The 27529-nt window shown below is 45.3% G+C and overlaps 1 protein-coding gene across 1 annotated transcript in view; it reads right to left on the reverse strand.

The window, feature by feature from the left end:
- The window catches only part of LYZ (lysozyme), a 190613-nt gene extending 169583 nt beyond the window's left edge, over nucleotides 1-21030 (reverse strand). Inside the window, exon 1 of the mRNA XM_069629364.1 lies at nucleotides 20818-21030. Within this exon, the coding sequence (XP_069485465.1) occupies nucleotides 20818-20959 (142 nt within the window). The 5' untranslated portion in view covers nucleotides 20960-21030. The remainder of the gene's footprint in view (nucleotides 1-20817) is intronic.
- Nucleotides 21031-27529: the final 6499 nt, after the last annotated feature.

A 27529-nucleotide genomic window follows, 5' to 3' on the forward strand; every position in this document is an offset into this window, starting at 1 on the left:
TCCCATCCCCTATACCGTAACATACAATGTGTATCACCAAACCGGGGTTTGGGGACTGTTGGCCACTTAAGAGCTAACTGTCCGGGCTGCAGTCAGTAGGTCGTGCCTGAAAGTGGGCTCCACTCCACAGTCTCTCTATGAGTGTACTGTGATGAGGGCCTTGACACAGTAGGTGGTAGGACTGTAGAGGTTGGGAGGGGGCTGATTGCCTTTTGCATACGACATGTAGCCCGATCTGTTGTATGTAAGGTAGACCAGACAGGTGGATGGGGGTTTCCTCTCCAGCTATGGACTGAAACAGAAGTCCAGATGTGCTTCTGTGATCTTTTCCGCAGCTGCATCGAGCTTTCACGTATGAATTACTTATGCAGAGAGTGTGGTGTTTCCAGCAAGGGGTTACCTAGCACAGCCACAGACGAGGGCTCTCTGATTGAGAGAGCTTTAGCTGCAAGATGGTGAGGGGGTCCCAATCATCCTGCCCTCTCAGGAAACAAGACCTGAAGACCAGCCTTAGTGACTTGTGTGCACTCCTGTCAAGGGGGCCAGCGCAAAGGCACTAGAGAGATCCAACCCTCGGGCAGGAGTAAGACTCCATGCGTCACAGGGCTGACATTGACTGAAAGCATAGATGACAGAAGGTAATCTATATGCAATTAGACATCAGAGTACCGCCCACATCCCAACATAAACCCGGTCCTAAAATAACATTGGTCGCTGTAACCTAGCTGCAAACCCTCCCTTGGGAATCACTCCTATGTTCTATGAAATGTGTCAGTACGTTTGCATGACTGAGGAATAGATATTAGTCGATAGACAATAGTATGTGCAGTTTAGCCATAGCCGCACATCCTGTGTTCCATGAGACCTTCTCTTTGTCATCCCAGAATAGATACATTTTCCCTGGTAGTAGCCGGGCAGATTAGCAGGCGCCAGGCTGGGGACGTGTGAGAAGAAGTGAGCATTGACTTGCTTTATCCCTGGTCATAAAGCTTGTAGAGCGCTGTTTCAAAATTGCTGCCATCTTGGAGCTTGGAGGAAAAATCAGAAAGGAAAACCCTCTGTTGCGTTGAAATAGTCTGCAATTACTTGAAAAACAGTAGGGGTTTGAGGGCCTTTCAGAATTTAAGGTGATCATCTTGAAATCTTATCAGAAGAGAGTTGCAGGACACTGCCGCTGGCACAGAAAGCATTGTCCCTCCCCTGGGCCTCTTTACCCAGGGTACAGTAAAGAGGCACAGGTTTTCTGAATGATGCTGCCGAGCATGGATATTCGTCCACAATACCTTTTGGACCTGCTCTGTCTGTGCTCTGTGCACCATGCAGGCTATATCAAAGAAATGTCTACTGGCTACAACCTAGAAAAATGGACTGTAGGAAATCAATGTCTGCATTTTAGGCAGACTCCAAACCTAGGAGAATATACTTACTGAACATTGAAATCTCCAACCCAGGAGATAAACATTGTGTTTAAACCACAGACCGTGTGATTTGCTTAACCAGTTATCTTATTAATGTATTAATTCTATATTTTATTTCCTTTACTGTTTTTTTGTGTGTTACCCTTTCTGATTACCCCTCTTCCATCTCTATGTAACATTATGACTGTACTCAAGGAATTGTACTAAGGGGTACTTTCAGGGACTTCATTTGGGCAGGGGTCGCAACTGCGAGCCCCTGGGGCCACAGTTGCAACCCCTATGACTCCCTTGCAATACCAATTTTAAAGGTTACAAATAAAAACAGGTGCACCTGGTGTAGAGGGCTCTCCCGCGGTACAGGGGGGCCGCCACACCAGGTCTGGTGGCTCCCTGGACAAGTCCTCACCCATCAGGGTGAAGGCTGGGCTGGGGAGGCACTCAGTAGAGGTTGAAGCTGACCATGACATGTGGCACATGTCACATGCCACGTTCAGCTCCAACCACTTTTCCTATAGGAGTACTGGCATATATTGGCAGAGCCGGTTTTGTGCCCTGTGCCAGTAATGAAAGACGTCTTAAAGCAAACAGAAGTATGGTTTTATATGGGAATTCTAGCATATTTTGGTTGAGGCAGCATGGAAATGTATGGGCACAGCCAGCATACAAATGTTTTTTATACTGGCATATATTGCAGGGACGGGCATAATAATGCATTGTGAAATGCCCTGTGCACTTTGGGTGACTTGCATCTATTGTACTTTTTTTCATGATTTACCCTACACCCTACAAAACCAATTGTTGGCCTTCTACCCACATTGTTGGCCTTTTACCCAAATTTTCCCTGAAAGTGTGCTGTGTAATGCACCATTTTAACCCATTATTCAAAACATTTACTCTGGGAAGGGAGAAGTATCCCCCCGGGTCCCTTTAACCCATTTTCGTTAGTGCTCAGTCGCAATCACATACTTGTGGCAAATATTGACACCCTCCAAAAAAACAACTCACCAGCCACTACTGGTGGTCGGTCTATATGTGGACCAGGCTCTGCCCGTCTCTCTATGTTACGTTAAAGATTTAAGCTTTGATTGAAAAACATAGTTACTTCTTTCACTTGCAGTAGTGCATGCCCCTACAGCGACATAATCATCATGGACATTGCGCACACGTGGTAGTCCGAACCGGCCCAGGGTGTGACGTGCACTGTCCTTTGTTAAGGAGCTTGTGGGGGGGTGACACAGCATGGCTCGCAGGGGAGCTGCCAAATTTTGTGCTACGCCATTGGGCAACATTGGGTCTGACAAAGGGGTAATGTGCAGTGCGCGCCTTGAAGTCTGCCAGTGAGTCCCCGGGTGAGAAGCAACTCGTGGGTATTTTCAATTTTAAATAACTGTGGTGCTATGTGTGCAGCAATGATATTACATGTTTTTTTTTAAAGTCCTCTGGCACTCAGTATTACACTTAGGTAATAAAAACTATGGAGGTGGTCTTGGGTATATTGAAATAACCTTTCCCAGGAATTATACTCTAGTAAAGATAACATTATCAGGTGCACTCCCCTCTGTGCACACAGACCATTCTAATAGGTTTCTTGTTTCGTAGTGGTAGCGGAATCATATATACATTTATAACCAGGGAATTTTGTTGATACTAACTCCTGGTCAATGATTTAATTTTCAGGCCTTGCTCGTGCAGCATTTTTATCCTTGTTAAACAGCAGCACACACCTCCCCAGGTCAGTGCTTTTTTGGCTTGTTTAACACAGCAACGCCACATACAACACATACATTTATGTTCATTGATGTATAGATGTTTCATACAGTAGCTGTAGCCTGCGTTACAGATTTCGGTTACCCTGTTAGAAATAGTGCATTATGTATGTTTTACATGTAGACCCCACGTCGAATCTGGAAAATGGCATTCCCCAAATGTGTAATTGTGGACAAATCATGACTCCCTCTATGCCTCGGTTCTTATATCTGGCTAAATTGAGAGCACCTGGAAACACAGGTGCTAGATGCATCTACAAGATCTGAAGGTCGTTTGCCATCACTACCTATTATGTCATGCGGGGGCAGGGTCAAATTACATCACTTCCTGTGATGTAATCAGGGGGTCAAGGGCCGTTTGATGTCACTTTCGTTACCCCAGGCATTTTGGTGAAATGACGTCCCTGGGTACTTTCATATAGAAAAACTCTATAAAATTGCATATGCTTTCTATTTGCTCACTCATATTAACTGCTGTTGTTTTCTGATTGTTTTTGTTGTGTTGCAAGTTTTAGATACACTCTGTTTTTGACCAAAATAAACAACAGTCTTTTTTCACTTTCCTTGAACTATCCAATTGTTCACAGTATCTGTCGTTCTAGATCATTAAGCCAGGAACACTTCACGGGATATCTGGTAGGGATTCTCATACACATGAATCCTAATTGACTAAACAGCAATTATAAATCAAGCCCCACGGTGGAATCTATATTTGTATGCTGTACCCCATGCAGGCCATATTAAAGAAATGTCTACTGGCTACAAGTTGCCAGTGCAGACTATTCTGTGCTAGGGAAATAGGACCCCACTTGTTTAATCTGAGTAGCAGGCAGAGGACAGCACTCTAAATTAGCTGCATTTTTTTGCATCTGGGAGCCCCAAGTGTACTGCAATGGAATAGTCCAGCCTTGCTCCTCTACTTCAAAAACAGATTCTGGTGAGAAAATGTATCTGGGCTTCAAAAGTGAAATCATATATCATAACTCCTAGGTTTCAGATCACTCTTACCACATGTAGGCAATCGCCCAGGGAAGGCAACCAAAACTCACTGCCCCACCTTACATTGTCTAGGCCACTGAGCAAAGACCGTGTCCTATGCTTCCTAGGGGGCTCACTCTCCAACTGAGAGCCGATAGATTCCTTAGGCCTTCAAGGGAGGGTCACTCCCTTTGACCCATACTGCATTTCTCCTAAGGAGGTCACTCCTCTGGAAGTAAACTTTGCAGCTCTAGATGATCTTTAGGGTTCAGCAGTGAGCAGTACATCCTCCTCTTCAGGAGAATGAGAGGAGTCGAGCACCTCAACAATAGTTGGAGATGTTTCTGGGGAAGAAGACGTCTTCCCTTTTTGCCCTTGGATGTCCACTTTGTTCCAGGCCTGGCTACTGCTGCTGCTGCCATCAGCCACATGAATAGGTCACAGAGGAGCTCAGGGCAGCTGCTCTGTGTCTTCCAAGGTGGAATCTACCACTGCTGGCCCCAGTGTCTGATGCCAGTGGACTCACAGAAAAATGTACTTTAAGTAGAAATTATTAATATCAGGAATGGCAGCATATCTGTCAGCTAACTGTTGATCCCAGGACCCAAGGGGCACAAGCACAACGTCAGATTGTGTACTTAGAGCAGCCAGTGGTAAAGAGATGGATGCCTCTATCATAATGTGCCCCTCTTCCTGAAAGAAGGCCAGAGTCACTAAGCGGACCCCAAAGATGTTATCCTTACATATAATGTCCCCCTTTGCATGGTCTGTTACTCCACAAGCCAAAGACTTTGCAAATGAATTCTTATACTGACCAGACCCCTGTTTTTCAACAGAAGCCCTATTCCCCTTCCCATGGTCACTCTTTGATTTACCCCCCCTTAGCTCTTTTGTAGGCGTTATGGGACACATTTTTGTCACAAGAACCACTCTTTTTATCTTTGTGCTTCTTTTCCTCCTCAGATTTCTGGGATGCCCCTTTGTCCGTGTGGGATATCTTTTGGGACACCCACATGTCAGCAGCTGTTACCATGTCCGTTGGGTATGATGTCTTTGAGTCAGCAAACTGCTACTTCAGCTCTGGGGAGGAAGAGTCAAGAATATGTTAAAGGATGACCAAATTGGTAATGCATTCGAAATTAGTTTCTAATAGCATCAACCCCAGTGACATCTTTATGGGTGGGCAAATGGGGTTGGGGTGTGTGGAGCCAATCTTGGAGGGGGAAGCTGCCGGGTCACTAGGTAGGTGGCCTGGAGAAAAAAAAACACCTGTGTCCATGCCCTGCAGGCACATTATAAAAAACAAGTCAGTGTCACTGCTGCTCTCCTCCCTTCTGGCAGCTCCCACACCACCATGGCAACCAAGGGCCAAGGCAATCAGTTTGCTCAGGCCCGGTCTCCCGGGACACATGTTCACAGCATGCTGTGTCAGGAGACGATAACAATAAGATTGATGGAGGGGCGCCAGGGTGGGTCAGCTGGTGCTGTCTAAGACTTGGCTCCGCCCCCAGTGGTGTTGCTGCCCTGCCTCAGTCACAGCAACCAATCACACACACAAGTCCACACCTTCACAGACTCATGCGGCTTCTAGCCGCAGTGAGCCAATCAGGGGTTGTTCTCTCTGCTGTCTGGTCTGCACCAAACCTCTTGCAGACCAGAGGGTGTGGTCGTGGACCAGCAGGGCACTGCAGGTGTGAGAGAGAGCCAAGCGTGAGGCAAGGCCCGGCTCGGCGGTGGCGGGTCCCCATTACATGCTTCGAATTTGAGGCTACCAGAGTCTAGAGATCTGGAGCTACAGGACGACGAAGAAAGGACGACTCGAGCCTGAGGCGGTAGATGTTCACAACTTGCTTCTAGCAGTGCCCTTGTTGGGACCATTCGCCTATTCTTGTTTATTTTTGTGCAGGTTTTCAGCTGCACGCTTGTGTACTCCCTTATTTGCACGGTGCACCATGATTTCCGCCTTCATTACATTCTGTGGTTATTGCCTAACAGTCAGTCCTAAACCATTGTATGAATGTCATTGACATGGGGAGATACATTTATTAACAAACGTTATCAAAATTTGACCTTTGAACAGTTGTACATTTCATGCTCAAATAATGCTACATATTCAATCTATTTCGCCGATATGATGGCTGCAATCAGGTGTGATGTGAACAGCACATACAAACGATGCATTGCATGCACATTTATTATGCACACACGTCTAGAAAATCGCGGTGATTGTCAGTTGCTTGGCTTCAGAAAATGATGCTCCACACTCACTATGATTTACAAAAGAGCCCCCGTAATGTTTCCCCCTCGTCTCCGTGTGCCTGCCTTCCACCCTTTTCTCAAGGACGCTGCAGGCAGTGGGCACCTGCTGCAGGGACATTCATTATAGCAATCAAATCATCAGCCCTGCGTCTGGGGGCAGACAGGGCCAGTAGGGTGGGGTGATGGCTATTAGCAATTCGGGCACTCGTCAAGGGTCCTAATCGTTTGGGGAGTTGATTTCTTTTCAGGGGAAGCGACTCCGCACCACTGCATGAAAATAAACTGCATGGCCACAGAGGAAATACTGCAAAAGTGAGCAATGAAGATCACTGCAGAACGTAGGCAGATATGAAGCTGTAAAGAAGAGTCAAAGGAAGGCCTGTAATTCTGAGACAAACCATTTATGAAGAGGTTTGAAGCAGATTGTTTTCACGACAGTGTATCTAAGAGGAGAGGACATGACATTTAAGAACGTGAAGTCACTGTCCTTCAGTCTGTGGTCACTTACAGGATGACAATTTACAACTCACACTTGCACAATAATCTAAAGTCAAAAGAATAAATGGGTATTATAGATTTTGATTTATTTGTGCTCGTTGTATAGTCTGCAACAGTTCAAGCTGTGATTCGTCTAGAAGCAAAATGGTCATAGTACTGGTCATAGTACTGACAACAACATACCTTTATATTTTCTTTCCCATAGATTGTGACAAGTGAGACGAATTACATTTCTTGCTATTCTCGCAAAACAATTCTACTTTGGTCGGCATTGGACCACATTGGATAAGGGATGGCAACAACAAGCCACACGCTATTTATACTTCTGCACATGGGACTGCAGAATCCTAGGATCAGCTGCTTAATTTTTAAGAGCAATCAATTGCAATTTATTCCTTTAATAGACACCGGGTCTGAATCAACAAGAAATGTAGGCGAGCCTTACATTTCTAATCTTATATTTACCACTGGCACTGTACACTATTGACTCTATTGTTCACAGGGACCAAGGCCCTACACCCCACCCCTAATGAGATTACTATTAATCCAGGTAATTGATTTGATTCAGCATTAAGAAGAGGGGGGGGGGGCACAAAGCATGAATACCCCATGGTGGTTAACTATGAGCAGGGAATGTGGGTGCTTCGTCTTCTCCACTTGTATGATTAACACTTTACATAAAGGTACTACCCTGAGAGTAATAATAGTTAATTAGGTGGATTAACGTCTTTAGTAAATGACAAGGGTGAGAGACAAGATACCTAAGGGGCTCCACAATGCATGTTACCCATGTTATTCAGTCTGTACATGGAACCATTAGTGGGATTTGGTGGCTGGTTGGGGCGTCCCCATGAATCAGAACGCTGAGGACACCCAGCTTTACCTGAAGATTACTTCTGAGGTTGATATCCATCATACCCGGGACTGCCTTCAGGGGATTGAGTCTTGGATTGGATCACATTTCCTTAAATGTAATATGTATAAAACAGATGGTCTTCTGTTTACTTTTTCTAATCCACAAGCTTGTATTCCAGCTTGTATTTCTGATGTTTCTGTTGCTGGTGCTCTGTCAGTATTTGTGTCTTCTGTTAAACCTTTGAATTCCACCTTGGATGCCTGCCTTTTATTCCACATGTAAATTCACAACTTTCACGTGTTTTCTTTGAGAGCTGTTAAACCTTTCTATTCTGAGGTTGAGTTTCGTTGTTTTCAAGCCCTCTACCCTGAAGACACTACTGCATGCTGCCGCCAGGTTAGTTGTTGGGGCTAGGAAGTTTGACGGGATCTCCACTGTCTTGAAGCAGTTAAATTGGTTTCCATTGAATGCTGGGATTCTGTTAAGAATGCCTACGTTGCCTAAAACATCTGTTCATTCTCAAGTTGACCAGTTATTTGGCCAAGACTTTAACAGTCTGAGGATGGGGCGAGGAGGTCGAAGGAAAGTTCTCTGTCGAAATGTTGATTTCCTGAGATTTCCAAAAATTCGGGAAGCTTGGTTATGGAAAAGAGTTTTTTCAATAATTGATCTGTATTTAAATCCTATTAGTATCATAGTATTGTTGTTGAGTTTAAAATTGTTATAGTTACTGTTCTGTATTTTAGTTCTTTTTTATTTTACATGTTTCTCTGTGCAGCACTCTGGTGCACTTTGGTACCTTAAAATTGGGATAAAATGTGGACTCCAAACATATTTTGGGTACCTAGTTAGGCAATCGTTAGGAGCCTCGATATGCTGGCCACATCAGATAGCCTACAAAAAAGGGCGGTACACAAATCAAGCAGAATTACAATATCAGCGTTGTCGTCATCCACAATCCAGAGCTGATTGTCCTGGATATCCAAAGGCACTACTTCCGTGACTCTGTTGGTTCTGAATCTGAAATAAATGTACCCACTATGAAATATTACTCCAAGTATGGGTCAATCCCGGGAAATCCTTTCCTCCCGTTTGTGTTCATCTGCCTATGACACAACAATTATTCCCATCCAGTTCACCCTCCCAACCCTGTCACAGTGTCCGGCTTCCCTCCAGCCTGTGCCTTAATTAAAACTTGCATACAATAAACAGACCAGACATGGTAAGTGATGAACTCTTGCCTTGTTATCTTCTATACCAGTTTACTGTTATTAGCGGAGAAAGGCAGAGTTCAAAATATTCAACCAAATGTCTGGGATACAAGTGCACTACCTCCTCCTTGATAGTCGTTTTCTTGCAATGTCATAAATTAATTCAAACCCCTCCCTCAACCATAGCAATAAACATAACCCCCCAAACAGCAAATTACACCCCGGCATGTAGTGCCAGTCTACAGTGTACCAGTAAATGTACTAAATAGCTGTAGAATTGCCTTTGAATGTTATGACTGCTCTGCCATTATCAAATCCTGCTGTGTCATCGACAAGGCTGTCACCCTGAAGTGCCCAAGCTACCTTGATGTCAAAGGTCAGCGTCTCCAGAGGCCTAAAATCCACCACAAGTAATGACATGTGCAGTCTTGAACTCTGCCAGTGCATGAAGTAAAGAACCAGAAGACAATCCTTCTTTGTCTATGCCCCAAGACTCTGGAACCTCCTCCCCGTCAACATCAGACTCACCCTGTTGCTTTTACAGTTCAGTAAGAAATCCAAGACCTTCCTCTTCAAGGAAAGGCCCCTCTCTAATACCTAGTTCCACACACCCTTATCCCGCTACCCTATCTGAGACTGGGTGTTCTGTTCCCCTCTGTTTCCACCGCTGGTTGCTTGTAGGTCCCTAGTGCCAAATTGCCTGCCCTTCCCCTCACCTGTTAGCTCCCCGCTTCCTGTATCTCTGCTTCTTTCACCATGTTCTCCCCCCCATGATTGTAAAGTGCTTCAGTGATTCCCGAAGCTAGGTTTGTGCTCCATAAATACCCTAAAAATAATAACAATAATAACAATAAGAATAATGATATGATGTGACATTTATGACGTGCCTATACACACGTGTTTCAAAGCGCGGCGAGGCAAGGGCGGGTAACAAAGGGAGGTCAGGACAACGATCTTACTAGGCCTAGTGACATTGAGATTGCGCAAGTGCAGGGGGAGGCAAGGGGAAAAGTGCCAGGGGAAGGGAAGGAGGAGCAAATCCAGGACACAGAATCAAAACATCAAAAACAAGTAGTGCGGCCAGCAGGTGGCAGTGCAAGGGCTAAGTGCAGACACAAGTGTCTGATAAGTGCAGGGGACTGTAGGGTTGCAGATACAGACCCAAGTGCAGGGTTGCCAGGAGGCAGTGCAGGTGCGTAACCGGGTGGGCAGGGACCTGGCCCCGAGTTCAGAGGGTAGATAGGTGATCAGTACAGTATCAGACAGGAGATCAGCAGGGAAAAGGAAGAGAAAAGCCAGAAGCAAAGAGGAAAGTCTTGAGATGCTTTTGGAATCGGAGATGGTTCTGCTCAATTTTCAGAGAGGCAGGGAGGCTATTCCAGAGGGAAGCGCCAGCCGAAGAGAGAGATCTGCCCCTAACTCATTGCTTGGGGAAGCGACTGACCCTCAGGGAGTTGGAGGTGGAGGAGCAAAGAGCTTGAGTAGGAAGATATTTCTGAAGAGAGAGTTGGAGGTATTGTGGTCCCAGGCCCCAGAAGGCCTTGTGGACAATGCAAAGAGTCTTGAACTGGGTGTGGGGGGGGGGGGGGGGGGGGGGGGGGGGGGGGTGTGTGTGTGTGTGTGTGTGTGTGTGTGTGTGTGTGTGTGTGTGTGTGTGTGTGTGTGTGTGTGTGTGTGTGTGTGTGTGTGTGTGTGTGTGTGTGTGTGTGTGTGTGTGTGTGTGTGTGTGTGTGTGTGTGTGTGTGTGTGTGTGTGTGTGTGTGTGTGTGTGTGTGTGTGTGTGTGTGTGTGTGTGTGTGTGTGTGTGTGTGTGTGTGTGTGTGTGTGTGTGTGTGTGATTTTTACTGGCTACCTAATAGAGGTTCTGTGCTTTTGTGAATAGGCAATGGTGGATTTTTAACGCTTGTGTTTTCATTGACATTTATATATAGTTGGATTTTTGCAGTTAATGTGCAATTAAAAATGTTTAAAGCATAGTATGCACCACTGTTTAAATATAGTATACATACAAGAGACTTTGTTTATGTAAAAAAAACGTGCATCACATACATTTCGAAGTATTGCATTTGCAGAGTGGTATTAAGAGATATAATAAAAAGTGCATTTTGGTATTTAAAAGTGTATGTAGGTTATTTTACAATGGACACAATGCATAAACTCGTAAGGCCTGATTTACAAACCTAGGCCCAAATAGCTCTTCTCCCATTTCTAAGTGCTTCAATTAGAGGTAGTATTATTATTACCAAATGTAATGGCACTGATTGAGTTGTCTTTGGATGGATGAAGGAATCAGTCACCCTCAATGCACTGCAAACCGCTGCCATGCAGGATAAACACCTTACCACAACAGGTGCTCCAAGAAGCTATCTTAAAGGCAAACACGTTGCACCGCGCCACTTTGGTTCTGAAGTTCGGACATTTACAGAAAGCTTGAATGTTAATGGTACATTCACCTGAACAGAATCATGGTTGTTGTATGAATATACTCCTAACTAAAGGATGCTTCTTTGTTGATGGCTGATTTATGTTCATACAGCGCTGGAATAGCACCAGAGTTGCCTTTAGGTGTTGTCCTTCAGGATGATAGGGTTATTTGGGAGATGTTAACATCCCTAAATACCTATATCAAAAGGTGTCTACACAACATGATATGGCCCTATGGTAGCAAGAGTCCAGTGATTACTACTGCCATAAACCAAAAAGCCCTGCCTCCCATCCCTCATTCTAATGTGGTGCCATCTTTGGTTTAAATGCCTGGTGCTGGTTTATCAAAGATCCTATTAATGAGCAACTGTAAGCCAACCCTGCATAGAATGGTAGTACAGTTATCCCAGAGAACCAAGCGCACATTGTAATGCACACAAACACTCCCTGCACCATTCTGATTACAATGGTGTGAGTAGTTGACTTTCAATGGCAATAGCCACCAAGGATGCTAGTACATGAGCATATGATGGCAGTGCACGGTTTATGGACGCATTAATTATCGTATGGTGGGAGTACCTGACCATATTATGGCAACACATGGCAAATGCTGGTACTACCTGGCCGAAAGGTGGCAACATCTGGAAAACTGTACCAAGGCATATAAATGCCTGTCCATTGCCTATACAAAAGTCAAAACTGTTGGCGTTGCGTTTGCTTGCTTTGTAACTAGTCATGCACAGTAGACCTTATTTGAAACACATACATTAAGTCTATAATTAAAGGTCTCAGGGCTCAAATAGATTACCAGGTCCCTTCATGTTCTTTAATGTGTGCATGGACTTTTCTATAGTGATGGATTTAAAAGTAAACTCTGTTGAGGAGTCTGGGGCTTTAGTAGAACAATTCTGGTTAACAGTGATAACATTTTGGCAAACGTAATAAGGAAAACTGAGGTTCATTGCCAGACTGGCACCTCACAAGGCCCACTCAGGGTTTGAATTTTAATAATAAAGCTTTGTAGCCCTTCACACCACTTCTTTGTAACTGAGAATATTGACTTCCAAAGGAGACTTGGGAGAGACGACACTGTCCATCACAGGCAGGCTAGTACGTTAAAAGGCTGCTCGAATGTGACATGTCTACGCTTACATAAAATGCTCACCCGGCTCACTGCTATGCAGATTAAACCTCATAGCATTTGACACAATGAAATGTCCTTGATACATCGCCGTTCTCAGATTCCAGCCCTCTTGTGAAGCGCCCCGTTCATATTGCTAAGCTTATAAACATGTGCCAACGGAGCTACAGCAACTCTCTACCCTCTTCCATTGCCCAAGCTAGTCTGTCCATCCAAATATCCCTACATTAACCCTATTATCTTTCCTAAAAACAAAAACTGATGCAAAACAAGAGACCAAATCTGGCACCCCTTCTACTCAGCAAAAGCTTCCTCTGAAGTGTTGCAACTCCATCTTACCCACATTATAGTCTAACAGATTCAATGTATACATGTAGTTCTTCCTCATAGACGAATGAACTCATACTGACAAAACGTTGCTACATCTTCATACCCAATGACCCTATTATCTATGGCACCAATCTTAAACTCTTTGCACAATTCTCTCTTTTCTGCATTCCACTTCTTCTGCACCCACTGAAGAGCTGCTCATTTTTGTACCCCATCACTACATTTCCCTCACTAGCAAACCCCTCTCCATGCACCTTTAGATCTGCTCAGTTCTCCTTCAATGGCATTAGAATCCACTTCATCCTTTCCATTAATGCCCCCTTTGATCTCCTCCCCAAATCAATATCCACACCAGGGATCAGAAACCCATCTGACATGTGAACCAGGCAGCGAACAGTTGGCCCTGCAGATCCTGCGCCCTTACCTGACCACTGCACCATCATCTCCCCATAACTGCATGTGAGAAGTTTTCTGTATACTCTGTGCTCCAGTTATTGACTCACCACTTCACAATTCCATATTTCTGGCTTAAGTCCAGAGGCGCTGCTAGGAGGGACTGGGGGGACTATAGCCCTGGGTCTTTTGGTTGTAGCCCCGGATAGAAGCTCTAGGGCTGCAACCAAAAGGCTAGCTAGCCCCGAGTCCATACAGTGCCGACATTAGCGTAGCCCCAGATTTTTTCCAGGTGCAACTCTTGCTCAGCAGATCAGTGGATGTGTTTAAGTAGACCTCACTAAATGTCTACACTCACTGGGGACAAGTAGGCTGGCGCGCATTGGCGCCATCCCCTTTGTTTGAGGTGAAAGATGTATAGATTTAAATTCTAAGCTTGCATCTTTACATCATTTCACTCTGCTGGGCTTCATGCTGGTGGGGACTGGTGCCAGGCAGGGGCTCATCCCCTGCTAGGTCTTTTACTTTAGGTTTTTGAGTTCTGTGGATACCACCTTCGAAGATGCTGTAGGCCTTTGTAATGGGATGCCGGCGGGGTGTTTGAGGTCTTGCCCCTCCACTCTTACTGCCAGGTCTTGCCGCTTTCACCTTTACAACATTCGTAAAATTCGACCCTTCCCAACCTTTCACGCTACTAAACTCTTAATTACCTCCCTCATCTTCTCCAGACTTTTCTACTCTCCCTCCCTTTTCTTTGGACTCCCCTCCTCTCACCTCTCCCCACTCAAATCTGTCTACTACTCTGCCATCCGCTCCCTCTGCCTTCTCTCACCTCTTGACTCACCTCTCTAGGCTGGCTCTCATTTCACTCTTAGCTCAAATGCAAGTTCCTCTGTCTTGTCTTCAAATCCCTCTATGGTCTTGCCCCCCCTACCTATCCTCCCTTCTCACTTTCTATACCCCTTCTCGTCCTCTCCGCTATGCTGACCTTTTCCTACTCTCTCCTCCTCCACCACCTTGCGCCCCTTCCTGCTTCTGCTCTTTCCAACTCCTTGCTCCTTTCCACTGGAACCGCCTCCCACTCCCCGCCACTCTTCTCCCTCATACCCTTCCTTCCGCTCTTCTCTAAAATCTATCTGTTCCATTCCCCTCCCTACCTCGCCTATTTCTGCCACTACCTCATCCCTCACCTCTTACTCCCTCTCTTACTTCTATACTTCCTCACCCTCTCCTTCCTCTCTACTCCCTCCTACCCTACCTCCTGCTATTTTCTAGTCTTATGCTTTCCATTCTTCTCCCTCACACCTTCTCGCCTCCTCTCTTACTTCTGCTTCTACCTCCACTCCGACCTCCCTTTCCCTCTCACATCTCGGTCCCTCTCTACTATCACCTTACCTCAGCAATATTGTAAATTGTTCCTTGTACTGTTTTCTGGTTGCGATTCAATTGCCATTTTATGCTTGTTGTATATTTTCTTGTTCCTCGTGTAAAGCACTTTGGATTAAAGCGCTATGTAAATTCAATAAAATACAAAAATACAAAATAAACAATCTAGATGTGGGTTGCCCCAGCTGACTGACAGGAGAGTGCCATGGTGCCAGCCTCCTGGGTCAGCATGTGGTGGGTGGCGAGGAAGCAAGCCTGAATGACTGTTAAGAAAACACTTAGGCCTGATTCATGAAACGTTGTTCTATGGGATTGCACCATTATAGAACGCTTCTATGAATCAGGCAATTTGTGTACCTGTAAGTGCGCGCATGTGAATGTGTCCACAGGTGACTATTTGTCCGTACGAATGAATACAGCCAGGGTGTCCTGTGCCCAAAATCAAGACTTGGTTGATTGTTTTTTTAAGTGGTAAGTGAGATAGGGATGCATTTTTAGCTGGAAAATCCCCAACATTCCTGTAAAGTCCAGATTTCCCATTCCAGTTGGGTGAGAGCTTGAATGGGTGAGCAGCAACACTCAGGAATCACTACGGTGTCTGCCTATTCGACTGAGTTCCAGGCCAAAAGGGTGACAGTGGGAATATGCCCCTCAAAACACAAGACAGACTTTGAAGACACTCATGAAGAAGGCTTGATATTGCAACGGTGGATTTCTTGTAGGCCATTCACACGTGAGGTGGTGTCTATCAACCAATGGCAGACCTATAGAAGGTGGGCTGTGGGAGGCAGGGCCAGAGAACAACAAGATAGGAATATGAAGCGCTAGAATCACATCCCTCAGAAGCATGAGAGCACTGTATTAATGAAACTTCAGGTTTACGAAGTTTAGGCGATATAGAGTTTGCATCTTCTATCACAAGGCCGTTTCTCATGCAGTGAAACAAATTCCTGCAAGTGAAGTTCATATGCTTAGCTATCACTTTGGAATCTATTGCTTTTCTTTTTTTTATCTAAAAAAGAGAGTTAAAATAACTGATGTGCTTACTGTATGTGTGTGCATGCATGCAAAGACTTTTTGTGTCTGTGGATGTACGCATGCAAATGTGTCTATGTTTGAAGGTTTCCATGTGCAAATGTTTGTGCCTATGAATGAGTGCAGCAGTATGTATGTTTATTTATCTATTTATGCTGGGAGGATCAATGCTCTTTTGATCACAAAATAACATAAAATACATAAGAAAACAGATTTAACGGGAAGCAGCGAAATTCTTACAATGGAGTGAGTTCGAGTGACATTCTGAATAAATAGGTTGTGGTGGGGAGTAAATGGAACAGTCAACGGTGACAATACATGGGTGGACATTCCATTCATAGATTAAGGACAACCGACATTAGACATTTTTAAGTGCAGGTAGGCGGTAGGGCCAGCTCTGTTAAGGGTGTGACCACGATGGATGAACTGCTATAGTGGCGGCATTAGAAAGTGAGGGACATAGGCAGGGTAGAAGCGAGACAAAAATGTTAGCTAGAAGGCAGATGAAAGGTAGGTTAAGAGGGTAACTCTGTGGCGAGGAGGGGCCTTTTAGTTTGATTTTGAACAAAATGGTGTGGACTGTTTCTCAGATGTTCGGGCGAAGAGAATTCATACACAATATGTGCGGGTGTGAGCGAAGTGTGTTTGTGTGTCTGTTTGTGCCAGCAGGGGGAGTGATAATTGCTGCAGTGGGAGTCAAGATGCAAAGATAATGGCAGCAAAGCCAAGGACTCCATTCCCTAGTTTGCCCCAATTTATGGGGCTGCAGACCTCCACTGCTGCATCCAGCATTGGCATATTTTCTTACAGTGGCATGTTTTTTTTTATTGGCATTATGGGAAAAGAAAACATGAGTGCACTTACTTACTTACTTATGTGGGCATACTGGCCTGCAATAATGCGGCCAGTATGGACATGGTTTCTTACAGTGGTATAGACATTATTGGAAAATACAACATGATTAGTGTTCATATGTGGGCACACAAGACTTCATTGGCACAGCCAGTACAGTCATCTCTTCTAACAGAGGAATGGCATTTGTATTGGCATTATGGTCAAAGCCAATACAATGAATGTTCCTATGTGGGCATACTGGCCTGCATTGGTAAAGGTAGTATTAACACGTTTTCTTGCAGTGGCATAACATTTTTACTGGCATTATAGGAAAATCCATCATGAGTAGTGTTATTTTGTGGGCATAGTAGCCTATATTTGTGCAGTCAGTATGGACTTGTTTGGGTACAGCCAGCATGGCCGGCGCTAAGACAAGTGCAGCATGTGCAGCTGCACTTGACCTCGCACTCATGGGGTCCCGCAGAGAGGTTGACACCCTTTTTTCCCTGGGAGGAGGGAGGTCAGCCTCTGTGAATCTCCAGCACTGTAGTCAGTGGCGGAGTCAGTCATCAAGTAACTGTATGACCCTTCTTGGCCAGGCCTGGCTTCATTCACAATGGAAACGCACATCAAAAGAGGGCGGGACTTTAGTTCTTATGTGTGTTTTCATTGTGAATAAAGCTAGGCCGGGCCAAGGAGGGTTCCAATCCCAGTCGCTGCAGTTTCAAAGCTCAGGCTGATTCCCATTCTTATGTAAGACCACACGCAGCGTCCTGAGCTAGGATGCCTGTGGCTTATTAATTACCTGCAACATTGCCCCTTTCTCTTATCCAGCACAACCTTTATTTGACACTGATGGGCTCATTACCTTAGCAGAAGGTGTTCACTTAAAATGTAGCTCCCCTTTTAAAGGTTTTCCCTGATGTCTGACATTTAAAAAAAAGGGTTGCTTTATATGAAGAGGCAAATGCTCTTAACACCTTGCACAACAGCCTGCTGGAAGTTTGTGACAAAAGGAACCTTTGTAGAAGTAGTGGTCTAAAAACAAAAATAATGTTCAGGTTTGTAATATTTTGCATTGTTGGCCTTCTAGCTTTCCATTCAGGATGTGGAAAAAAAGCACCCACAATATTCTTTTGCTTTAACATGATTCCCTAAACTATCTGAGCTCTGACATGTTTCAGGGCCACCTGTTTTTTTCCATTTGGATTCTGGGACGTGTACTTTTTTCTCTCCCGTTTGAAATTCAGGAAAACTTAAAGTCCCAGAATTCCAGGGAAATCTGGAAGGCATTCTCATGCATAGCCATGGGAAACTTGAGAGCTCTGCGCTACAAGACATTATTGTAGATCTTGAAATCCAAACTTTATATATTTGTGCGAAGTGGAGCTTGGAAGGTATGTGTTCAAGTGGTTAAACTGTGCCTAGGTTAAAATCGTAGCTTCATTTTTTAACCACAGTGTGTGATCCTGGGCAAATAATATAATCCCTTGTAGTATAGAGGACTGGCCTCAGCAGAGAGATCATTAACTTTGTTATCATTTTGCTGCAGTCACCAAAGTGCCATGGCCATCCAGTACTGCCCAACAAAAAATTAGTGAAACGTTTTGCTATGCCCTGTGATACCATGTTATTGAATCTTGTATAGCACACAGTCTATCATAAAAAAAAAAGTGTCTATGTGTGTTGGGGTAAAGGGGAAGGTGGACGACAAGAAAGTACTTTTATACTTAGTGTGCCATAAATAAATATGCATGCAGCAATGATAGCAATTAGATGAATGTGCCTACTGCTTAGATCAGTGTTTAAACTGCTGGCCACGGATTCCAATCCCCTCAAGTTTCACCTTTCCGAGTTCAGGTTGGAGTGATATCATATGCAAATTAAGGGCCCCCGCAATTAATTTGCTGCACTTGGCTCCACAATTCGTAGGGTCGGCCCTGGCAGCCAGCATGAGATTTTTTTTTACCCTGGGAGAATACTAGCATATATTGCGGTCCAAGGCATCCTGAAAATGCATTGGAACGTAGGTCTGTTGGTGACATGGCTCCTGTTGGATTTTTTTCATTTTTTCATGTTACCATGTAAAATCGACGTTGAACTTTGTGTCTTCTTAGCCACTTTTTCACAGACAATGTTTGGTAAAACATATCATTTTAACCCTTTAAAACATTTTTCGGGAGGAGAACCCACCTGAAGCCGCTACCCCGCCCCTCAAGTTAGTCGGGGATCACTCGCATCCATTCATAGGAAATATTGATGCCCTTCCAATTATAAAATTCACTGTCCACCACTGCCTACACTTTATATGCAATGACTGGGTTTATAGTGAAAATTTCGAAACCAATAATGTCGAAAGTCATTTTTTCGAGAAAAAAAAAGTCGAAAGAAAAATGTCGAATTTTTTTTTAATGCAATTTTTTTTCGAAATGGGGGGGTTCCCCCCCAAACCCCCATTTTTTATTTTTTTTGTTTTACCCATTTTTTTTATCCCGAACCCCAAAATAAATATATAATTTTAAAAAACCGAATTCGACATTTTTTTTTTCGACATCCTTTTTTCGAAAAAATTGTCATTCGACATTATTTTTTCTAAAAAATGACCGACCACCCAATGACTGCACTCACTGATGATGCATTTAAGGGGTTACAAACTCTGGTCCACAGTATTGGGTAACATAAGTATGTGCAGCCTTATATCATAATGTGATGTGCTTTGTCATTTTAGTGCACTTTGCTTAATTGGGGCACATCTCCAATAAAAAAAAACACATCCATTCCACTCCTTATATAATTATTTCATTCCCAAGTATTTCACAACTTCTCCGGAAAACAATCCAATGACTCCACATTCGTTTGCCCCTCAAGTGGCGTTTATCTGATTTGCCAGATAGCTTTTAGAGCTGCTGGCTCGTGCTTCACGGGGGCAGTCGCTTTCTGAACACTTATTAACTGAATGTTAAGAGTTCAAAATCAATCCACAATTCGGGTGTCAGCATTAACACCTGGAATTCCTTTTTATTCTTGCACCAATTTTGTGTCTTTAATTCCTCCATGGTTATGTGATTACAAAAAAGGTAGCAGACGCCCCTCTCTCCAAAGAACAAGGCATGATAACCTGTTCAGTGGTTATTAACCACATTGAGAGTTCGCAGCCACACTTTAGCTCACTGTATCTTTCACAGATGGGAAATATCCATTTGCATATCAGTCTTTGTCCCGCCCACAGGGCAGTCCAGCACCAAAATGCTATGGCAATTCCTCTCTGAACAAGAGTACCATCAGCAACCCCATACACGTGTTTCAGCCTTGTTGGGTCTCATCAGTGAGGTGAAGCTTTGTCTCTCTGAGCACAGTGAGCAGGGAGACCACGTCTGGTTGGCCCCAGGTAACTCAGGGTGACCAACCCCTAGTTCCTTTCAAAAATACAAAAAAGGTACCAGGTGCCCCTCTCTCGAAAGAACAAGGCTTGATAACCTGTTCAGTGGTTATTAACCACATTGAGAGTTCGCAGCCATTGCTTTTTGCTCACTGTACCTTCACAGATGGGAAATACCCATTTGCATATCAGTCTTTGTCCCGCCCACAAGGGCAGTCCAGCACTGAAATGCTATGGAAATTCCTCTCTGAACAAGAGTACCAACAGCAACCCCATACACGTGTTTCAGCCTTGTTGGGCATCATCAGTGAGGTGAAGCTGAGCCTCTCTAAGCACAGTGAGCAGGGAGTCCACGTCTGGTTGCCCCCAGGTAACCTAGGGATTAATTGCAACTCCTTCTGCATTGCAATTCTTCAATTTCTGTTCTGTCTATGAACGGTGCTTAGGGGAATGCCTGCACAAGCTACGTCTAGACGAGAGTCCCCACATGGATTCACTACAAAGTTACATTATTGATAGATAAAAGAATGCACGGATTAGAAAGCATGATTATGATATAGCGGCAATTACTCAACCACACTTTTAAGCATGGATGTATTTAGACCTCCACAAAATTAACTGACTGTCACAATTGAAGGCATGGGATTTTATGATTTATTATTGTAGTCTATCCCCAAAACTACATTTCGTGGAAGTTTTGTGTGAGACTAGGTTCCTGAGGGTCTTGCACGTGAGGTGCACACGGCAAGCGACAGAAACTGGATTTTGTGAAGAAAAAGGAAATACATGAAATATAGAAAGTTCAGGAAGGTTTTGATTTAAAATTACAATGTTTGTAAATGAAAATGCGAGTAGGCGTCTTTGGGACCGCCATTCGGCTGGCGCGTTTCTGGCTGCGCGCGCACTTACAGTTCGGGAGGCTGTATCCGCGGTATCCGTCGAGCCCCATTGCCCTGAGGGTGCGGGCCAGCTCACAGCGCTCGAACACCTTCCCGCGCGCTGCCGGGAGGGCGAGCGCGAGCCCCAGGAGCACCGTCAGGAGGGGACGCATGCTTGCCTCAGGCGTGGACAAGTGCAGCGACGCGGTTCTCTGACCAGAGACACCGCCACCTGGCCTCGTTATAAAGTTTCTCTGAGACTCCGCTCCGCCCCCTGCCTTGCAGTCCTGTACCACTTCCTCTTCTGGTGCTTTCCCAAGAACATTAGTGTTAGCATTTCTTATGTTGACTTGAATTGCGGCAAGGGGCGTAGACCGACACACTCTACGGTACACCGGCTTTAGGATAATCTGACAGGATTTTCTTATGGGGCAAGCAGCTGCATTTCAAGTATAACAATGGGTATGGCCTAAGAGTCTGACCCGCACGCGCCTGTTCCTGTCCGGGCATGTCAGAGCTGGTCGAGCCACACAACCCTAGGTCTCAGTCTCCTCGCATGCGCAGCCATGAGACCCATCTCATTCACCTGGCTGCACACTCAGGCCGCCCACGAAGGCAGTGCAACGACCCCTTCCCCTTGTTGTGGGCTTGTGCTCTGTGCCTTGCACCTGGTCAGGTCAGCCTAACCCGAAATGCACGTGTCTACTTCACTTCGGTCTCGCTCTCGTATCTAGTGCCATACATGCAACACACTCGTTTCGTCTCTCGGCCGTGCCCCTCCATTTACGCCAGTCGCTCTTAATTCAGTCTACCATTCTGGTTACCCAGCCCCTAAGTACCTACTGGCCCCAGTTTCTGCTACAACGGACCTTCTACCGATTTTAACGCTAGCACCACCCTTTGCAAACTGCATTTAACCCCGCAAGTATACGTGGTTGTGACCTGTAACCTACTAAAGTATCTAATAATCTGCCCTGGGATGTGACATGTAACCTACCTACTGTGTCTAAATAGCACTCGGATGCTAATGTATTTAATCTAATCTGCTTTTACATGACGTGTAGCCTACCGAATTGACCAAGCAGCACTTTGCAGCCAATGCATTTTACCTAAACTGCCTTTGGATGTGACCGCCAACCCGCCCGTTTTGACTAAGCAGCCCTTGATGTATTTATTCCAGTCTGCCTTCATATGACTTGTTAACTTCCGAAGTGACTCAGCAGCTGATTGCTGTAGAAACATGAGATGTTCACCTATACTTCTGTCTTTCACACTTACTTCAACTAGCGCCTAGATGCCTGTGGTCTTTGAGCGCTGTCGTAAATCCAAATAAATAAAAAAAAAATACAATTCAGAAATGATTCCCAGCATGCAGGATCTTCTTATTAATTCGTTTTTATGAGTAATGCGTTATTTGATATGCACAAGACTGTTCAAAAAATAACTGCGTTCGTAAAGGGTGCGGGCATTTCAGTTTTACTCCAGTTCAACAACCTATTCACTTGCAGTTTCATGCATATACGATTTTAATAACTTGACACACCACATGCACAGTGGAATTTGATACATTGCATATCTTAGATATACGGCATTCGATGCAAGTAAAACCGTGAATTGGGCTCCATGTAGGATATCCAGTCATGGAGAAGGATTCGAAGACTACCCCAAAAAGAGAGAAAAGAAAACGTGAACACCCGCTTTCTCTACTGGCTGGATACATGGGGGAAAATACAGTACGAGCCTTGCTGCGTTTCTTCCCCATATCTGCAAATTCGCCCGTCTGCGTTCACGTTTGGCTGTAACTGTTGAACCCATATGCAGCAGGCATACCTATGTTATTGTGCGGGATGGCATCATGCTTCACAGTCCTTGCCCCCTTACCCCCTAAAAGATTTCACTACAACAATTTGGTCAAGTGTTGGCAATAACATTGTTACAGATATGGTTATGGGAACATAAACAATAATCGCATATCATAATAAATCATACTTTTGGGCACCGGGTCCAGAGGTTACCCCCTCTGGCCCGTGCCGCCACAACCTGGATGGGTTACCGGCTGTCCAGGTTTCCCCCAAAAGTTGTTGCTTGTTCTTTCCTAGCTGCATAATCTGTTCCCCTCGGTTTGGCATTCCCCAGATTGTGCCTGGTGTTTAGCCCCTGTAGGGGTTTTATTTGAAGTTATGTGTGAACCGGCATCTTGTGCTGGCCTCAGAATTGCCTATGTATGGCTGCCCTAAGTTTGCTTTCTTTCCTGTGCCGCAATTAAAACCCTGCTTGTTAGGGAAACATTTTTATCCCCACCTTAAACTGGTTTTAGCGCCTGCTCCATGGGAGCCCCGAAGCTTTCTGGCCCTGCCCTTTGTGGCGTTGGCCTGTTTGTCTATTTAAAAGATTTTTGTATAGGTTTGAGAGTTCTAGCATTTGTGAATATGGGTGGGATAGCCCTGTGTGTAGTTGCTCAAATTTGGACCCTGGAACCTGCTTTCACTGACGCCGGCACCTTTATCTTATATCGGTGGGTAACTTCCCCCTGTGCCCCAAGGTTCGGTAACCATTGAGGAATTTCCTGGGACTTCTAAGGGACGGTCCCCCTTGTGATATTCTTGTTTTGAAACAACATTTTTACCTGCCTTTAGGTCCCGTGCTATGTTGCCACTCCCTGGCCCTGGCTGTTGGCCATTTGTTGACCTGTGGTATTGTGTTGTATGGAGCTTTCCCTCACCTTGCTTATACCATTTTTGTTGACCCCGTTTTCCGATTCCGTGCTACTTGTAGCACTATGGCCCCCGCCCTCGGGTGTTGGTCTGTTGTGCTGTGTGGTTTTATTCTGCACTCCTTTTACTTCTGTTGGGACCGTATTTAGGTTTGGTGCTTATTCAAGCACCCCGTTCTGCAAACAAATGTATTGCATGTTCTGTTTTTGTTATTTTTATGGTGCTACCGTCTATCAGGCAAAATGCTTCTAAGTATCCACAATGTGTGTTATTCATTTATCGACCTTGGAGAATTGACAGGCTGGGCTAGGCCCTGCCAAGGATTGAAATTGCATCAGCAGGCTCAGCCCTGGTGTCAGAATGAGCGCTCCGTTTGCTTCGCTATCTGACTAGCTGCACCGTTATTGGAGGTGTTGACTATGCTTTGGAAATATATCCTCTATCTGGTCCCTAGCTGGCGAACTGTGTGGCCGGGTGGGGCTGATGTTAAGGGGAGGGCTCAGCTAATTGCGCTCACAGGCCCTGCTCTCTCTTTCTGTGAGGGTTTGACATGTGTGGGGGATGCGTCTTTGAACTTATGCGGCAGTTGAGCTATATGTTTGTTATGCCTAGACTGATCACTGGAACCACCTTCTGGTGCGGTTTGCAAGCTGCAAAACGCTCTGTTTGCTGTGCAGACCTGACTGTTTGATTGTATGACCTGTCTTTGCTCTTTGTTCCAGTTCATTGAAACGTCAGTGGGGCTGCTCACTGTTTGCCTGTGTTTGTGTTTATTTGGGACCCTGGTTAGTTGGTGTCCTTCTGGTGTCCTATGGTGTCTTACTTACCTTAACATGGTGACTTCGGTGTCATCGCCCCCTCTCCACCGGGCTCCTTATAGCTAGCCCCTGAATGTCCTGTATGCTTTACTACCTGAGTAGTGTTGTTGAAACTAGGTCCCCTGAGCACAGGTTTCCTCGGTTGCTCATTGTTTTGAAACCCTGTTCAGGGTTCTGTGTTTATTCTGCGTACACAGAAATATTTGGCAATCTCCGTTTTGGATAGCTGCTTCTAGTAATACTTTGTAAGCTCAGTTTTGGATAGCTGCTTGTAGTGGAAGATCCGTTTCAACGGGTTCTCCTTTTCATGCCGTTTGTTTTTGGCTGATGCTGCTACGCATTGGCATGTGTATTGGCTCTGCCCGGCTTCAAATTCCATCAGTAGGCTCTGTCCAGGTGTGCGAAATTGAGTGCTTGTGCCGGCTTTTGCACAGGTGGTCTCCCATCGATTTGGCAATTCGAAGAAACTGCCATGTCTGTGATACTCATAGCTTGTTGCATGCTGGCCATGATCTACCCCTTGTTTGTGGTTGGCATGTTCAAACCTTGCTGTGCCCTGAGCTCTGCTAGTCAGGGTACTGGGTTTATGGCTGGTCCCCCATTTGTAGTGTATGCGCAAGCAATTTGATCTGATGTGATTGTTCTTGTTCGAATATCAATTGAGGACAAATATGTACTGTCCTCAATTGCTTTCAATTGTCTTGAGGTGTCTTGCCGGCTGAATGTTGTTACTGATCGACCTCCGCTTCAATAGTTGCGTTACTGGACAAACCCCTAGCGATTTTTATTGAAGGTTGGGTTTCTGCTGTTGGTCATGCTTCCAGTTTTCTCGCTGGGGCGCCCTGTCCCCCCATCTAGTGAAGTTATTGCGCTACTCCATAACCGGGGACTGTTGCAGCAATTTTACCCCGCATAGAAAACAGGGAAGACTGTTTGTTTTTTCCCTCATGTCTGGTTGCCCCTCATCAGCCTGATAACCGGTATGCCGCACCCCGTATCCGGGTGTAACTCAGAGCTTTTGCCGTATTCATTTCTGAGAGGCTTGGTAGATGTTATAGTCTGTGACTGATGCGCCCTTGGTAAGCTCATTTGGCTGCTTGTATTTTGAGCAGTTGCACGGGCTAATTGTATCCTCCCATCATCATTTGGTAATAGCTTATCTTGGTGTCGTGCGGGTAGTAAGCCAATGCTTCTGGGTTCCATTGATTTTCGTTTGGGAGCCATTTGTCTTGTTTGTTTGTAGCATAGAAACAAAACTTTTCATTTTTCATAATTTTAAGCAAACCTGATATTGGTGGCTGCCTTAATGCAGTGCAACTCCATGCTGAGATTTTGTTTGTCACCCGTTTGGGTAACTGCCTAGCGCTGTGCCCCGTATAATGTAACAGTTTGCCTTGAAGGCTGTCATAAAATTATTTGTGGCAACTGAGTGTATTATTATTCTTTTTCGCTGGCACGGTGTTTGTGCCAGTGAGCTACATACATTACTCATAAACCTTTGTCTGCCCCTGTCATGCGAGTTACCAATATCCTCACTGGTATCAGACTTGTTGGTTGCCAACATTTGTCTTTAATTCATTCAAAATTGTATCGTATCATGCACGATACATTGTATAATTAACAGTTTGCCTTGCAAGGTTGTTTAGAGAATCTGCGGTATAAGAGTTTGGAATTCAGACACCTGCAACATTAGCTAGCGATAGGCGTTCGTGCAATTTCTGCGGTTTGTACCATATTAAACCATTATTTGCCCTTGTCATGCACATGCGCACCGTCCCCGGTGATGTGTGACTCTTGGATCAGCCTGTTACGCTCACCTGGTTCCCACGGGGGCGTCGACCGGAACTGGGCCGCTGTTATTTCCACCAGCGTAACGTGTAGCGCCGAGATGACTGACTGGACTGGCCCGCTCAGCCTAGTTTGTCTGGCTCGCAAGAATATTCTTCTGCAAAGGAGAAGAGGAATTAACCACCCGTGGAATTGAGTGTCAACCCACCTTCCCCTCTCCCGTTGTCTTCCCACTGATCACTCTTGATGTCCCCTTCTAGTCTCACCTGATGGTTTGGAAGGATGAGCTCTCCATCCTGCGTCGACCGCAGGGGCGCTTTGATGACCAGTTACTTCACTGACGTAGAGGTTTTGGTGAGTTCCAGTATTGACTCTAAAGTCCAATTGTTCACAAGAGTTCAAATGTCTGCTCTTCACTCTGTCCGATTCCTTGCAGGTTGCCGATTAATCCACTCGAAGATTTCCAAATGGCACTCGGTAAGATTCAGGTAAGTCTATTGTTATTTTTCCCTTAGGGGCCGGGGTATGGCGATGAAGCAGAGTTGACTGCGCCGACCCGAAATGAGGTGAGTACCTCCTGTGGTAAATCAGGTAAGTCCTTGGGGGTAGCTTGTATGGCCTTAGAGAGTCCCCTTGCTCACCTTGCTGTCTTTGTCTCCTTAGGTGTCGGAGAGCGGCAGCGAGATGTAGAGAGCGTGATGGAATGCTGAAGTACCGCCAAGCAGGTGATTTCAGCGCGGCGCCGTAGGAATGCGAATCGATACTTCAAAGACTTCTGTCTTTCAGTTCCGTGGCGAAATGGATCAGGATTCAGGTAAGGATTAAAGTTAAAACTCCTGTTCTAACCTTTATCCTTTTTGTCTTCTTGTTTCAGGAGTCCCAGGACTGAAGCGGGCGTGGCTGAAGACTGGAGCTGCTGAAAACACGGTGAGCGTTACGCTTCAGCAAGCAGAATAACGCGAAGCACGTGTGGCTGTCCGGGCGTGGTTTAAATAGCCTTGGAAGAAGATCCAGGTAAGTATTCTTCCACAGCCCCACCCAAGTAACAAAATAGTCCCTTCAGTAAAATAGTCCCTCCTAAGCCTCATTTGGCTTGAGTCTTCATGCAGCATGGTCTGCCTCAGGTGAGTATGCAGCATGGTCTGCTTCAGGTAAGTTATCAATAATGAGCCTGGCGCCCATGGCGCCAGGACTGACTTTATCTTTATGAGCCTGGCGCCAGGACTGCACCCAAACAGCCCCTAACTGGGGCTTTTGGGCATGCTCCAAGTGGCATGATGCCTGCTTCCGGGTCTGCTGGGCCTGGTCTGGTCTTCCAGGGGCAGGCATCATGACACAGCCAATATTTGTCATTTGCATTCGACATTGCATTCCACTATGCACGATATGACATTGTGTCATAAAAGAACAAACATGTTTGCAA

Source organism: Ambystoma mexicanum, chromosome 12, assembly GCF_040938575.1.
Source record: "Ambystoma mexicanum isolate Mex_15411 chromosome 12, UKY_AmexF1_1, whole genome shotgun sequence".
In the NCBI taxonomy this organism is placed as follows: Eukaryota; Metazoa; Chordata; class Amphibia; order Caudata; family Ambystomatidae; genus Ambystoma; species Ambystoma mexicanum.